Here is a 15,129-nt window from a genome sequence, read left to right on the forward strand (position 1 = left end):
AGACTGCAATCCAAATAATATAAATATAATCACTAAATAGCTAAGTAGAAATAAAATAAAACAAGAAAGGAAAAGGAGAGAGAAGTCTACTAAGTCATGAGTACTAGAAGAAATCTCTACCCTTCCTTCGACGACTGTCAAGCTGACAGCATTCATGTGAAAAACACTGAAAGTAATAACGAAGAGGAACTTGATAGTTCACCAAAGGCTTCCGAAATTAACGAATTAAATCAGAGAGTTGAGTATTGAATCGAATGTTGCATCCGGATTTGAACGACTAGAACGAATGTTCAAAAGTGTATTAGCTCGTAACGAACGGACGGATATCGGTTATTCAAGGTCACAACACAAACAAGTGAAGAGAAAGTTACGTAAACTGTACAAAATAGTACAAAATGGAATACAGATACTTGTCACGTGACATGTTGTTTTGATTTTTTAGTCACCGTTTATTTCTCTGATCAGCCATTATTCATCTCCAAAAGATGAACTACTTTGAGCCCTACCGGAAGCGGACGGGCCGCTTAGGGCTTGATGGGCAGTTTGAGCCCTGAAAAGTACTGTGATACTGTAGATTAAAGGTAAGTATAGAATTGTAGAAGTGCAACATGAGAAAGAACAAACTGGAATATAAACAAAGTACTCTTGCAACCAGAGGGCTCAATTACCCCTGAGGAACTTGGAGACAAAGGAGTTGTCAGCAGTTTCATACACTTCTTCATCTTTGAAGTATTTCATAACCTGGCACTGTTGCTTCCAGAAATTTATAGACTCTTGGTACTCCATCTGGCCCTTCATGTATATAATGTTGATGATGCTGAGGTCGGAGATGTATCTGTTTCTTTCAAAGTTCTGTCTGATTTTTGTCTTCACAGAGGAGATGGGCATGTTCAATTCGTAGAGTTCGACAAATGTTGGAGCACCTCTAATAAATCGACGGTAGAGGTGGATCACCCTTTTTTGCATGTCTGGCGAGGTCAAGGAACGACGGGTGGTCTCTGCAAATTCTGTGGCTAATGTCATCTCGAATATACCTCTTTTTGTTGCTGCTGCTGCTGCTGCTAGTAGTGCTTCCTTTGAAGATTCCTTTCGAGTCTCCAGTCAGCGAAATCAAAATCTCTTTGGTTGGCCAATCGGTTTCCATCACGTGTGGTAGTCTCGCGCCGCATGCGCCACATGCGCCTTTAAGATGAGCAAAATAGTTTATTGCTGTACTCTCTGTGGCTCTCATGCTTTTGTATGCCTGTAAGTGCATGCTTCCGCCAGAGTGGCTCTGATTTGCTTATCGAAGAACAGCTTTTTTGTTTTCAGATTCAACCATCCTAAGAAAGATAACCAAACAGTCGATACTCCTACACTTCACCAGAAAAATGTCAGATCAATGCTCTTCTTTTCTCGATCCATCTGTTGTTGGCTTTTTGTTTGCCTCCTCGTTGGCAGTCGGAATATCCTTTTCCTATGTTCCCCAACACATCAAAATCATCCACCGAAGAACCTCAGAGGGTATTTCTCCTTTATTCTTATTGCTAGGTACTACAAGTGGGATATCTGCCTTTTCAAATTTAATTCTTCTTAGTCACTTTTCCATAGATTGTTGTTATTCTTTTCCCTTGACTGTCTTTGAATGTTTGAGTTCCCAATTGGGCATGATACAAGTTGGTGCTCAAGCCATTTGTGCCACTTTAATACTAGTATTCTGTATCTACTGCACTAAAAATTCACCAACTCAAGATAAAATTGAATATGAAAAACTATACCACATCTGGAAATTCATAATAGTCTATAGTATTGTCCATGTTTGTTTGATCTTGTTTATCTTTTTGATTAATCTTCATCTATTAATTCCATTGGCCAATTTACTAGGCGTAACTGCAACTATACTAGCTTCTTTTCAATATTTCCCACAAATCTATACGACTTTCAAATTAAAACACACAGGCTCTTTATCTGTTCCAATGATGTGCATGCAAACTCCAGGTGGTTTCGTCTGGACTTTATCCCTAATATTAAGACCTGGTGCTATTTGGAGCAGTTGGTTACCTTATTTAACGGCTGCTACTCTACAGGGTATTCTTCTATTAATGTGTATCTTTTACCAATATAAATATCCAACTTTGAAATCAGATCAAAATTTATTAATAATTCCTGATGATTCAAATTCAGTTAAACCTATGGATAATGAATCAACTCCATTATTATCTACTTGAGTAAAATAAAATGCTACAAAATGACAAATCAACTGGAAACAAAACACAGAACAAAAAATAAAGAATAAAAAATAAAAACAAAAACAAAAACAAAAACAAAAAATAACAAAATGATTATAATCATAATAATAATTTCCATTAATATAGTTATAAATTCAATTCGGAAATTCGGAAATTCCTGCACTTTTAAATACTTCAATTCTTTACAATTTTAATCTTTTTATTTTTTTTCATTTTTTTAACTCTATTTATCTCACTTTTTATCTTACTTCATTTAAACACTGATGGTTTTCCAAATATTCAATCCTTCTCCTCCTGTAGATACCAAACACCCGGGTAGTTGTTTATGCCATTGGACTTCTTTAACATCCTTTTGCCAATGAACAAACAATAGCTGTGGTGGAATATCCTTTAGATCTTTATTATCCAAATTTTGCTGTTTAATTTCTTCATCGTCTGCTTCAACTGATAAATCCCATAATGTCACTGTATTATCCTCACTCGCGACTGCAATAATACTTTCATCTAATGGATTAAAGTTGATTGATGTTATAGCAGACTGATGGAAATCATATTCTGCTACTGGTGATGGACTGTGGGTTTTATTATTCCCATTAAATGATCTTAAGTCCCAAATGCCCCATTTACCATCATCATAGCCAGAACTTAATAAAAAATCTACTTTGTTTGACCACGATATCACATTGACATCGGTATTGGATGCCATGACTGATATAGCAGGTTTGTGTTTTTTAGATCTTGTATCCCAGATTCTGATATAACCATCACAGCCAGCTGTTGCAAAAACTGTTTTCTCAGATTTAGACCATTGAATATCTTCAATTGACTTGTCGTTTATTTGAAATGGTGTCTTGTCGGTGAACCAGTTGCTGGTTGTTCTTTGAGTAAAATAAATTCGGCCTGTTATATCTCCAGAGAGTAATGCTCCATTGGCCAATAATGGAGACCAGTCAAGTCCATAGCCTTCCAATCTCCCATGGTTTCTTATTGTGTGGATTTGTCTTTTGAATCTTTTGGGAACCATGAAACCTGGAGTGTCAAATGATTTCAAATGATTTGAAAGATCAAAAATTTGAACATCTCCATCTTCACACATTGTGGCAGTTAGATAGCTATTATTATTATTATTATTATTTGAGTTTGAGTTTGAGTTTACGTTAAAACTGGCAAAGGGCGACACTCTTATTCTATTGGTCGTGGTATTCAATCTGATTGATTCGCTCTCCATTATCGGATCAATATCGATGTTGTTATCGTTATCCTCGTCCATATCCTCACCCTCCTCATCGTCGTTGTCCTTAACTAAAGTCTTTGACAATTGAGACAATTTCAATAGCAACAACTCGTTATCCTTGGCCTTTGAAGCCTGGGTCGCAGTTGCAATATACATCTTTGCAGGATAGGATCTTCTTTCATTTCCATAGTTATCGGGAACCACATCCAATGTGAGACAGGGCCATGGCAAGTTAATTGTATGGAGCATTTCATAAACAGTAGGATCAGCTTCCATGACCTCGTCAGGACCTAGGGGCTTGGATTTATGGGGCAAATATATTGATGGTTGGTTTTTCTGGTCTTGACCTTTGGCTTGTTCTTTTATATCAAGTTGGTAGTCTTCTTTGATTATATTGCGAGGATCAGGGTTGTCGATTCCTACCACGCCATCGTCGTCATTGTCATCTTGCTCCGAATTTATTTGAATAATTTCTCCATCACTCTCAAAATCGTCTCCATATGGATCTTCAAATTCGCCCATCTCAACATCATTTGCAAGGTCGTTCTCATTGTTCTGATTGAGCGTTGTAGAAGCAGGAAGGTCTCCAGAAGCTGTTTTTGGAAACGTAGCACGACCTGGGTTAACACCCACCTGTTCAGCTGTTCTCTTCGACATTGTGGTGCTTTGTATTCCTCACTAAACCCTCAATTTCTCGTCCTGAGATCATTGGAAAACTGCCAAATCAAAAAAAAAGTGAAAAATTGACCCAAAAAAAAAACTTTTCGGTTTACCCGGCCTAAACCGGCGCCAGTACTGCGGGTCGAAGAAAACTCTGAAAGAACTGGGCGTTAAAAGATGTTGAGGAAGAATTGTCAACAGTTGAAAAGCAATTGAAGAAAAATTGCACAGCTCCAATGGACAGGAGGACATTCCACATATTGAGTCAGAGATTGGACTACTTGGAGTTGCTCTGCAACAGCAGACAGCTCACCAGTAACGATACACATCCATCGGTTCTTGTTCAGCTCTCTCAGCTACACTCAAACCTAAAGGAGATCGTAGCATCAAACTACTCTCGCTACTCAGATTTGTTTCAAATCATATCCCATCACAATCTTTGGAGCGAAGTGCCCTCTCACCAGATCGATGCTATTGCTGAGCTACCATCAAATTATGACAACCCTCATTTAAACTCTCAGAATACCAACGACACCAAAGATGTGGAGATCAAGAAAAAACTCATCTTATCAAATGAAGACGATTTGAAATGCATAATCAAAAACATCAACGACTTATCCTCGCTCAATTCGATGAAATTGATCAACAAAAATTTCGCTGACCTTGATCTACTAGACCAGAAATACAATCTTCTTCTTCTCAAGAAATCGCTAAACGATTCTTTTTTTCCTAACCGCTACCACCCTTTGTTTATAAAATCAATTGCTATAGCCGAAGGTTACATAAATCTCATCAACAAACAAAACAAGTTCTTGGTCCATATCGAAGAATCTTTACTAAATCTTGACCTATCGCTTCGAAAAAAGGAAATCGCCATATTTAACAAAGAATCTTACTGATTCTCATATTATTTTCCTTATTCCTTATTCCTTATTCAACACAAACGTCATCCGTTTGATTTGGAACAGAAATTCAAATTTTCAAAAATCAAAAGAAAAATACAATCAAAACTCAAATAACAAAATCATTCATCTTTGCTTCACCATATTTAACTCAAAGAAAAATGGTATTGGGCAATTCTACAAATTACTTACGAAATATATTGCCTTCAATAAAATCCATTCTTACCCAAATCTCATCCAGCGTATCTCATCCCAGCAGTAATTTTTCAAAACCACTACAACTCAAAAAAGAAATACCGAACATAGACTATAATGATGATATTGATAATAAAGCTAGCATCAACACTAAAACTAAGGCCAAAAATAGCAATAGTAATAATTATAAAACCCTTCCTTTGAGATATCTTGATGAAACCATATACAAACAGATGGAACCAAATGAAAATGATCAAATCTTTGTTGCAATTTCCTCTGGAGTGGATTCATCCGTTACTGCTGCTCTACTAAAACAAAAATATAAAAACATACAGGCTATTTATATGGCAAATTGGTCCCAAACCTCAAACTGTATCGAAAAAGATTGGAATGATGTTCAGGACCTTTGTCAGTTTTTAAATATACCTTGTAAACGACTAAATTTCGAAAAGGATTATTGGTTTAATGTCTTTGAACCAATGATCGAAATGTATAAAAATGGTTTAACCCCAAATCCTGATATCTATTGTAATCAATTTGTCAAATTTGGTAAACTATTCAATTATCTAGATGAATACCAAAAGAACCACAAACCAATCACCCCAAGTTCAAATTGGTGGCTAGCAACTGGCCATTATGCTAGAATCATGAATCATATCCCTTCAAACCAATTCCATTTATTAAGAAGCTTATACCCTAATAAAGATCAAAGTTTTTACCTATCCAAAATATCTCCATCCATTTTAAACCATTTGCTTCTACCTGTTGGCCATTATTCAAAGACTCAAATTAGACAATTAGCAAAAGATTTTAATTTGCCAACTGCTTCAAAACCCGATTCTCAAGGTCTATGTTTTGTCAACCCTTCAAACACAAAAAATGGAAAATTTCGAAAATTCTTAAACGATTTTATTCAGCCAAAACCGGGAAATATTATCACAAAAGATGGCACAATTTTTGGTCAACACCAAGGCTTGTGGCATGGAACAATAGGTCAAAAATCTGGGATCTCAATGCCGCAAGGAAATCAATTATACAAAGGTGTTTGGTATATAAGTGAAAAGAGAATTGCATCTAATGAATTAGTAATTGTTAAAGGCGGAGATAATGTTGATTTATTCACAAATACGATGATTGTAAAAAACTGGACCTGGATGGGAAATGATTTGAATTTTCAACAAATTAATCAAATTTTGTCAAATAAAAAAAACGATCATGAATTATGTGTTCAATATATTTCCTTACAAAAACCCTTAAAGATCAGCAATTTTAATCTTGTTAATAATAAATTAAACGAAATTCAGATCTCGCTAACACAACTTGCCAGAGCAATCACTCCTGGTCAAAACATGGTATTATATGATGGAAACAGGATTCTTGGTTGTGGTATTATTCAAAAATCCTTTAAATTGAATCTTTAAATCTGGTATTCAAATTTATTAAAAAATATTAACAAAGATTAAAAAATATTATCAAAATATTATAGAAATATGACCAACAAACTTCACTAAACTTAAATTTGTAAATATTTTCAAAAGTTTAATCATATTATTTTTTATCATTCTTTTTTTTTGTTGTCTTTTTTTTTCATTTGGTATTTTGAATTAACGTTAACGAAGTTTTGGAAAATTTTCGACCTAAAAGGTTTAGCTGCTTGTATATGGTATTAACAGTTCAAACATTTATTTTCTATTTCGTAATCAAGCCAAAGAAACCCATTAAGTAATTAATATCGGTAATAAATGAACTATCAATAAATATCAATTCAAAAACTAAAATATTCATTAAAAAAAGAAAAACAACGAAAATTCTAAGAAATAATCTCAAAAAAATAGAAAAAAAAAAAAGTAAAAAAAACTTAAGAAATAAGTAAAAAAAACTTAAGAAATAAGTAAAAAAAAATCAATTGTAAAAAACGAAGAAAAAAAAAATCATAAAGTTGAGTTAATAATATTAAGCAAAAATATAAAAATATCATTAAGTTGAATTATTAGTTGAAAACAAAGGAAAAATGGAATAGGATTGAATGTATTATTTGAAAATAAACTGGATTATTTACAAAATTTGGATTTAACGAGAAACCAATAAAAAGAAATTAAAAAGAATTAATTCCATTCATTGACTGGTAGTGGGAATTGAGCACTCCAAGCAGATATTTCTTTCTTTAGTTCTTCAATTTCTGGAATACCTTTTGCAACAGCAGCTTTAAAATCCTTTAATTTGTTTTCAGTTGGTGGCAAATTCTTTTGAATATCAATTGATAATTCAACAGCTTTGTTGATATAAGATACAATCTTAGCAAAATCTAATTCGCCTAAACCTCTTGTTGTCATAGCTGGAGTACCAATTCTAATACCACCCGGGACTAAGGCAGATTTATCACCTGGAACAGAATTTTTATTCAAAGCAATGTTCATGTTTTCACAGAGGGTTTCAACTCTAGCGCCGTCAATACCTTTACTTTGCTTCAAGTCTACCAAAACCATATGAGAGTCTGTACCGTCAGAAACCAATTTGTAGCCTAGCTTCTTAAAGCCATCTTCTAAGATTTTGGCATTTTTTAAGACTTGTTTTTGATACAATTTGAATTCTGGACTGGCTGCTTGTTTTAAAGCAGTAGCTAAGGCAGCAATGGTGTGGTTGTGTGGACCACCTTGATGACCTGGGAAAACTGAGAAATTGATTGGGTTTTCCAAGTTGTAGTAAACTTCAACGCCGGTTTTGGGATTAATTGATCTGACACCTCTTCTGAAAAAGATCATTGCTCCTCTTGGACCTCTAAGAGACTTGTGGGTGGTTGTTGTAACGATGTCAGCGTATTCGAAAGGAGATGGAATAACACCGGCAGCAATCAAACCAGAGATATGAGCCATATCAACCATCAAATAGGCACCAACTTTGTCAGCAATTTGTCTCATTCTCTTGTAGTCAATCAAACGACAATAAGCAGAAGTACCAGCAACCAAGATTTTTGGTCTGAACAATTCAGCAGTTTTTTCCAACATATCATAATCGATGATTCCAGTTTCCAAATCAACTCTGTAGGGCATTGTTTCGAAATAAGTTGAGACAGCAGAGATTTTTCTTCTATCAGTTTGATAACCATGAGACAAATGACCACCATGAGGTAAGTCCAAACCCATTAATCTTTCGTGAGGTTTTATCAAAGCCTGGTAGACCTGCAAGTTTGATGGAGAGCCAGAAAGAGTTTGGACGTTAACACCCCATTTGTCTGGGGTTAAATGGAAGGCATCCAAGGCTCTGTTTTGACACAAGATCTCCATCTTATCGATGAATTCATTACCACCGTAATATCTGGCACCTGGATAACCTTCTGAGTACTTGTTTGACATGGGAGAACCAAGACAATCAAAAACAGAAGTTGAGGTGAAGTTTTCAGATGCAATAAGAACAATTGAGTGGCGTTGTCTGTCAATTTCATCGACAATAATTTTCTTGACTTCAGGATCAGTTTCCCCAACATGATTTTCAATCATGGACTTGTGAGATTCAGGTAGAGCATATGACATTTTGATTTTTTTGATCTTGTTAGTGTTAATAGTGTTGTACTTGTAAAGATTACGATAATGGTGGTGATTTAAAAAACGAATATTGTTACTATTATATAATAAAGAGGCTGGAGAAGTTGAGGAACACAAAGAAAATAACAAGTTATTTAGAGACGAATTCAAATATGGTTGGTTATTTTTCCTGGAATAATTGATATTAATGAGATCGTTAATATCAGGAGCAATCTGTCTTCTTTTATTATTCGAAATGTTTGGCAATTTTTTTCCTAAAATATAAGTGGTATAAAAGAGTAAAAAGGATTATTTATATCACAAATCAAACCACACAGGAAAGGAGAGAAAAAATAAAAGGAAAAAGAAAAGTTTTTAACTGTAAATAATCGATGTTCAATGAGAGATTTAGCAAAAATATATTTTTCAAGGGAAAATCAATGGTTTTTTTCGAATTTTGTAAATTTCAGAGCGTTGAGTCAGAAATTTATAAATTTTTATAAATTTTTTGTTTGTTTTTTGAAACTGACAAAAAATTTTCAAAAAATTTGAAAAAACCTGAAAAAAATTTCTTTGAAAACGAGTCAAAAACTTTTTCCGTGCAAAACGGAGCCACGTGGTTTGACATTATTGGAAAGATTGATACACATTGGTGGTTTGGACAATATATGTATTTCAATGTATAAGTATGCATTAGTCTGTATGCTTGCATGTACATGCATCAATTGGCAGTGTGTTTATATATCTAAGAAAAGAGGAAGAGAGAGAAGAAAGGAAGAGAACAATAGAGAAAAGGCAGGAAAGAGAAGAAACTGAACAGAAATGTATAATATAAAACTATATATCACGTAAGTGAAGTGAATTAGAAAGGCCCGGAGCCAATGTGGATGTGTAGAAGCAAGGCTAGAACATAATGCAAACAGAAGAAATGATGAGACAAAAAACATTAAATAGAACAAACAGGTGAAGAAAAACTAAATGATTAAATTAAGTAACAAAACAGCGGAATAATTAAATAATTAAATGATTAAATGAGGATTAAAAACAAAAAAATTAATTGAAAAAGAACTGAATGGTAGGTTTCCAATGTTAGTAGTCTGATTCTGAGTTAAAAATACACGATGAGCAAGAGTTGGCATATCCTGTTTTGTTTGAATGGCTATTGGCTTCAGTTTGTAAAATTGCAGGACCTGATTTAGTTGAACTGAGAATTGAGTGAGTATTACTGACGCTGATATTCATCTGATTGTTAGAGTCTGTTAAAGGGCTGGATTCACGAAATGAGCCAATTGGAGAAGTCACCAATCCATTTGAAATTATCACTGAGCTTTCAGAAATCGATCTCTCCTGCATCTTCTTATTGATTGTATTAGCGACGTTCTTGACGTTTTCGTTATTGTTATCATCGCTTTCATTGTCATTGTCATGAGGAGTTTCGCTTCCAGAGTTATCATTGTGACTTTCCGAATATGAATATTCTTGGTTTAAACTTGATCCACTCAGATTCCTTTTAAATGTTAAATTTCCTTCCCTCAACTCTTTTTCAAATTTATTCAAGATTGTTTTCCACTTGTATCGGACAACTTGACTGTCTTCTTTGTTTAGCTTTTTAGCTAAGTTTTTATAATCCAATCGAGGCAACGACATTATAATCGCTCTAAATAATTCGATTTCTTCTTCTGACGACCAATGACTGTTGCTTTTCTTGAATCTTTTGTTTGTTTTTGATTTCACTGGCGGCATTGATACCACTTCAACCGGATAGTATTTGTGATCAAGCGAGTTATTATTAATCATAGATGTTATAGGATATCTTGAGTTTTCCATATGTGCTGCTGGTCTGTTCAATAAATTGTATGGACTTCTGTTATTTATGCTGGAATTATCCATGTTGTTGGAATTGACCATATTATTCATATTCATAGTGCTTATGCTGTTCATGCTATTAATATTGTTGCTGTTACAGTTATCTATACTATTTGTGGCATAGTTTTTCTTTCCAGCTTCAGGATAAGAAACAGATCTTAAGTCCCTTGGTACAAAATTAAATGATGATATACTTTTCGAGGGCAAGTTTAAGGATTTAGACCTGGGTTGTGCCATTTCGTTATTTATTTTGTTATTATAATCATAATTATTGGTGCCGTTATTTATACTGGTGCTGCTCAAGTTGTGGTTTAAGTTCATATGCATGTTCAAATTGTTGGTATTATTGTTATTGCTGTAAATGTTATTAGAAGTGCTGCTGATGTTGTTGCTAATGGTGCCAGAGTTGACCACACTATTACTATTAATTATGAGATTGTGGTTGAGACTGGTCAGACTCATATTATCCAAATGGGTTGTTTGAGGGCTATTAAAGTAATTACACTGTGGACTAATAAGCTGGTTGTCATTTATCATTCTGTTATAATTTCTCTTTCTAGGAGAAATAATTCCTGTTTGGTTTATACCGGCAGATGTCATAGAGGGTATAGCTGGTATAGCTGGTATAGCTGGCATAGCTGGTATAACTGGTATTGGAATTGGTGAAGAAGATTGCGAGTGATCAGAACAGGACAAATATGTGTTTTCTAAACCACTGACATGATCACTGGTATTATCCTTACTATTGTTATCGTCGTTTAGTAACCTGGAAACGTTCATCTTTGGGAGTGCTAATTTGTAGTCTTTAATTGATAGTTTGGTATTTATATCTACTCTATTTTGGTTAGGAATAAATTAATGCCTTGATTGGTTAGTTAATTTATTTTTTAATTACTTAGCAACAGAGATGGATGGAGATTTTTGAAACTGATTGACTTTTAATCTATTTATATTGAAAGATCTTACAATCTAAAGTAATTTAAGGCAATTTGCCTTTAATTTATATGAATAAAAAGTATAAATATGTCAGAAAAGTTATTAATCAAATTTTTTTTTGGAAATTTAATAATTTTTGAAATCGCAAATAAAAGCACTAAAAAATAAATGAGAAAGAAAAGATGATAAATCAGAAACAACAAAAAGAAAGAACAAAAAAACAAATAAAAAAAACCAAAAATAAAAGGAAATAATAAATTAGGTTCAATAAAGCTAGATAAAATTGAATTCAAATTAGTACTGAGTTTATGATTTTGCAAAATACACAAGCTCAATTTCAAAATTTCCAATTAGTCCAAAACTAAAACTCAATTAAGACCTGCAGAAATGTAGTCCTATGTGGAAGATATATTGAGCTGATTAAGGTTACTGATTGAAATTAAATAACATAAACTTTAGAAATAAAATTCAATTATCGATCCACATAAGATTCGAATCCCAATAAATGATAAATCAGTAGCAAAGTTAGCAGTCTGGCTTAACCAAGTTGTGCAAATCTTTATTAAATCTTTATTGAAATAAGTATCAGCTAGCGTTCAAGCAAAGTCTGCCTTCTTTATTACGAATCCCCAGCTGAAGCTGCAGTTGCACCAATGGCATGAAGGATGTGAAGGAAATGGAGGAAATGGAAGTGCAAGTGCCTGAGATCTCAACGTGGTTCCACACAACAGGTTGATACGTTTTGTCTCAATAGAGCTCTTATTTGATTGTTTGGTCGTTGAGGAACAAAGCATTTTACAAATTATTTGCGAAAAGTGTCTGACACAACTGGCTTGTTAAAACAGCTTTGAATACACAATTCGAGAGCTGTGAACTTAGAGCAGTTATATGTTACTTTTATGATTCTCTTCAACAGTGCCAATAATACCGATAATACCAATAATATCCGTAATATTATAATATTATTATTTGCAAATCATTTAGACTACTATGAGTAATTAAAAGAGTGTCCCAATTGCAAAAATTTGAAATTCCCTACTTTTTTAAGTACTTTCTCAAGTGGTTTTTCAAGTGTTTTTTTCCAAGTTTTTTCAAGTATTTTCTCATGTTGATGTTTGAAAAGTATTATACGAAGTTAGAGAATTAGTGTTTTATTCAACAATTAAGTTATGTCTTATAGTATCACAGCAACTTTAAATTTTGTTAAAAGAATTAGTGTTTACTATTTAGTATTTAGTCGCAATAATTTGAGATAAACTAATGTTTTTAAAACTATCCAAAATTAATTTACCAACTCCTTTTTAATTTCTACTTTTTCGTCTATTTTTTAGAGTAATAAGCAAAAAAAGTGTTTTATCTTTAGGCTTTAAAAAAGAATTTGATTAGTTCGAGTAGCTCGATTAGTGTTTCTTTTGTTTCTTTTGTTTGTCTATTAAAGACCATGAGCAGTCTTGATTTTAAATGAAAGGGTTTAACAAATTGGTTAAATAAATTGAATATATTAGCTGGAAAAGAAAAAGCAGGGAAAAACAGTTGATGATCAAATATAGTCGCTTTTCAGTTTTATAGCAAATGGCCATTGTTGGTTGTAATGCCTGGTCATTGTTATCCATTAATATCCATTAGTATCCATTTTTATCCACATATAACCATTTTAAAATATTCATACACCAATAATTGCATTCTATTCGTCAAGTAAACACAAGTCAGCTTAGTTGAACACTCGTGTTTTGATCAAGATATAAATCATATCATAGTAGATTGGATTTATTCGCTTTATCAGTTTAATTCACAAGATTGCAGGAAGCATACCTGTAAAACCTTTATTATTACACATTTTGATGTTAGAGATTCAAATAAAGCAAATACCAATGTTTCTCTTGCCCATTGATCTCAATACCCTCAATACACTAATCACTTTAATTGCCCTTAATGCTTTTAACGCTTTTAATACTCTAATTGATCCAAATGACAAATCAAATAGGAACATACAGCAAAATGTCAGAAGTATCTGGAAACTAAAGGAATACATTGCTGCTTTGTGAATCAAACTTCAAGTGATGTTTTAGCTTCTCAATCAAAATATAAGACAATTTGGTCTAGAAAGACTTTGAATTATTTTTCAGCTGCGAATACAACATGGAAATGTTGTTGTAAAACGCAGTGTTTTACTTTGTTTTATTTCACGAAATCGATTCTCAAATACTCAACTCATTATTTGATTCAAGTAGCAATCATGTTTGTTGGATTCAAAAAGCTGTGTTGTCAAATGAGCTAAATCGCAAGTGGTGATTGAGCTTTGAAATATTGATTAACCAACATTGCAAAAGACCAAACAATTGAATGATTGACTCTTTGGCTTTTTGACTTTTTGACTTTTTGACTTTTTGACTTTTTGACTTCTTGAGTTTCCAAATAAAATTTTTTATTTCTTTTTAATGTTTGTATCATTTACACCATTTTGATTTTCTTTTGCTTCTGGAGCTTACTCAACTCGTATCACTTTGGCATAGGTTTCCATTTTTCGCTACTCATTCTCTTTAGCTTAAACTTACAATTGAACCTCTAGAAGCATTTTGAAGGGAACCTATGACAATAAAAAATTAATTTCCTTTTGTCTCCAGCTGGAAACATGGTGGTCTCATCGTCATATCACTTTCTGGTTATTTGGGTACTATATCTCCCACCATGGTCTCTACTATAATGTCTTTACAAAGCTATTGATCCATAACCCAACCCACAGCCCAATCTACTGCTCTTGCAAAGGCTGTCCAACCAGGCAGAAGTCCCAGTTGTTTGCTACTATTGTGCTGTCCTATGTGGTTAACCTAAAAGTTGCTAGGTCTGTTTGGAAATTGCATATTTTAGCTGCATTTCCAAAGGCTGGAGTTGGTGCACAGCTTGTATCAAGCGAAAACTCGTAAATATGGTTGGTAGCTGAGTTGCAACTCCAAATTCTAAATGGTGAGCATACAATCGTGAGCATTAAATTATAAAGCATGGAAGTATGGCAGAATCAGCAAATCTCCATGGGCAAAAATAGCAATCAACTATGCACTGAAATTTCGATATTGACCACCAGAAATCATGAAATTACTTCAATCTAACGCAGCCCCTGGCACCAAGAAACCACAGACTCTGCTTCTCGCTCACCAACGTATCTAGCACTGCTCCATCACTTCGTTCAGCAGTGTCCTGCTCTGGCAGCTAGGAATGCTGCCATCATGGCCTCCTTTAGCTCCAGTGCCTCTGTTCATGAGGCCCATTTTTGCCAGCAGCAGCACTAGTTACTGTTCTTGCTACCTAGCCCCAACCGTTCTCTTGCTGGATTTTCTGTGCCATAGTGAGCATAAGCCCTCTAATGAACATATTTGGGGCCTTGAGAAATTTCAATTACGAGTATTGGTGCTCTCTTTTCATTTGTTTAAATTACCAAATACGAAATCTAAATGTTACGGTACTAACGTTATTTTAGCACTTGCTGTGGGTTTCGAAGTTAAAATACACTCTAAAAATTTTAGTATGAAATCAGATAATATTATTTTTAAAACACCCATTCTTTGCAAAAGAAGATCATCTACTGCGAG

At 33.8% G+C, this 15,129-nt stretch overlaps 8 protein-coding genes across 8 annotated transcripts; 4 read left to right on the top strand and 4 right to left on the bottom strand.

Moving 5' to 3' along the window:
• Positions 1-447: 447 nt before the first annotated feature.
• On the bottom strand, positions 448-1,076 carry ASCRUDRAFT_53355 (NADH dehydrogenase [ubiquinone] 1 alpha subcomplex subunit 6). The gene has a single exon (XM_020191122.1). The coding sequence runs from the start codon at positions 1,021-1,023 to the stop codon at positions 661-663; it is 363 nt and encodes a 120-aa protein (XP_020050326.1). The 5' UTR covers positions 1,024-1,076; the 3' UTR covers positions 448-660.
• Positions 1,077-1,370: 294 nt separating this feature from the next.
• On the top strand, positions 1,371-2,211 carry ASCRUDRAFT_78974 (PQ-loop repeat-containing protein; the record flags this gene model as incomplete). The annotated part of the gene is made up of 2 exons (XM_020194322.1): positions 1,371-2,162; positions 2,209-2,211. 2 exons carry the CDS (start codon positions 1,371-1,373, stop codon positions 2,209-2,211), a joined length of 795 nt encoding a protein of 264 aa, XP_020050327.1.
• Positions 2,212-2,481: 270 nt separating this feature from the next.
• On the bottom strand, positions 2,482-4,119 carry RRB1 (ribosome biosynthesis protein RRB1; the record flags this gene model as incomplete). The annotated part of the gene is made up of 1 exon (XM_020194323.1): positions 2,482-4,119. The coding sequence occupies one exon, from the start codon at positions 4,117-4,119 to the stop codon at positions 2,482-2,484; it is 1,638 nt and encodes a 545-aa protein (XP_020050328.1).
• A 239-nt stretch (positions 4,120-4,358) lies between these two features.
• ASCRUDRAFT_5911 (uncharacterized protein) lies at positions 4,359-5,021 on the top strand (the record flags this gene model as incomplete). Its single annotated transcript, XM_020191223.1, has 1 exon — positions 4,359-5,021. The coding sequence occupies one exon, from the start codon at positions 4,359-4,361 to the stop codon at positions 5,019-5,021; it is 663 nt and encodes a 220-aa protein (XP_020050329.1).
• A 164-nt stretch (positions 5,022-5,185) lies between these two features.
• On the top strand, positions 5,186-6,640 carry SLM3 (tRNA-5-taurinomethyluridine 2-sulfurtransferase; the record flags this gene model as incomplete). The annotated part of the gene is made up of 1 exon (XM_020191224.1): positions 5,186-6,640. One exon carries the CDS (start codon positions 5,186-5,188, stop codon positions 6,638-6,640), a length of 1,455 nt encoding a protein of 484 aa, XP_020050330.1.
• Positions 6,641-7,177: 537 nt separating this feature from the next.
• ASCRUDRAFT_73741 (serine hydroxymethyltransferase) lies at positions 7,178-9,146 on the bottom strand. The gene has a single exon (XM_020192420.1). The coding sequence runs from the start codon at positions 8,747-8,749 to the stop codon at positions 7,325-7,327; it is 1,425 nt and encodes a 474-aa protein (XP_020050331.1). The 5' UTR covers positions 8,750-9,146; the 3' UTR covers positions 7,178-7,324.
• Positions 9,147-9,395: 249 nt separating this feature from the next.
• Positions 9,396-11,538, bottom strand: ASCRUDRAFT_73743 (SANT/Myb-like DNA-binding domain-containing protein). Its single transcript, XM_020192421.1, has one exon. It carries the CDS (start codon positions 11,384-11,386, stop codon positions 9,830-9,832), a length of 1,557 nt encoding a protein of 518 aa, XP_020050332.1. The 5' UTR covers positions 11,387-11,538; the 3' UTR covers positions 9,396-9,829.
• A 903-nt stretch (positions 11,539-12,441) lies between these two features.
• Positions 12,442-13,587, top strand: ASCRUDRAFT_5914 (uncharacterized protein; the record flags this gene model as incomplete). The annotated part of the gene is made up of 2 exons (XM_020191225.1): positions 12,442-12,536; positions 13,326-13,587. The coding sequence occupies 2 exons, from the start codon at positions 12,442-12,444 to the stop codon at positions 13,585-13,587; spliced, it is 357 nt and encodes a 118-aa protein (XP_020050333.1).
• Positions 13,588-15,129: the final 1,542 nt, after the last annotated feature.

Source organism: Ascoidea rubescens (genome assembly GCF_001661345.1).
Source record: "Ascoidea rubescens DSM 1968 unplaced genomic scaffold ASCRUscaffold_1, whole genome shotgun sequence".
Lineage (NCBI taxonomy): Eukaryota > Fungi > Ascomycota > Saccharomycetes > Ascoideales > Ascoideaceae > Ascoidea > Ascoidea rubescens.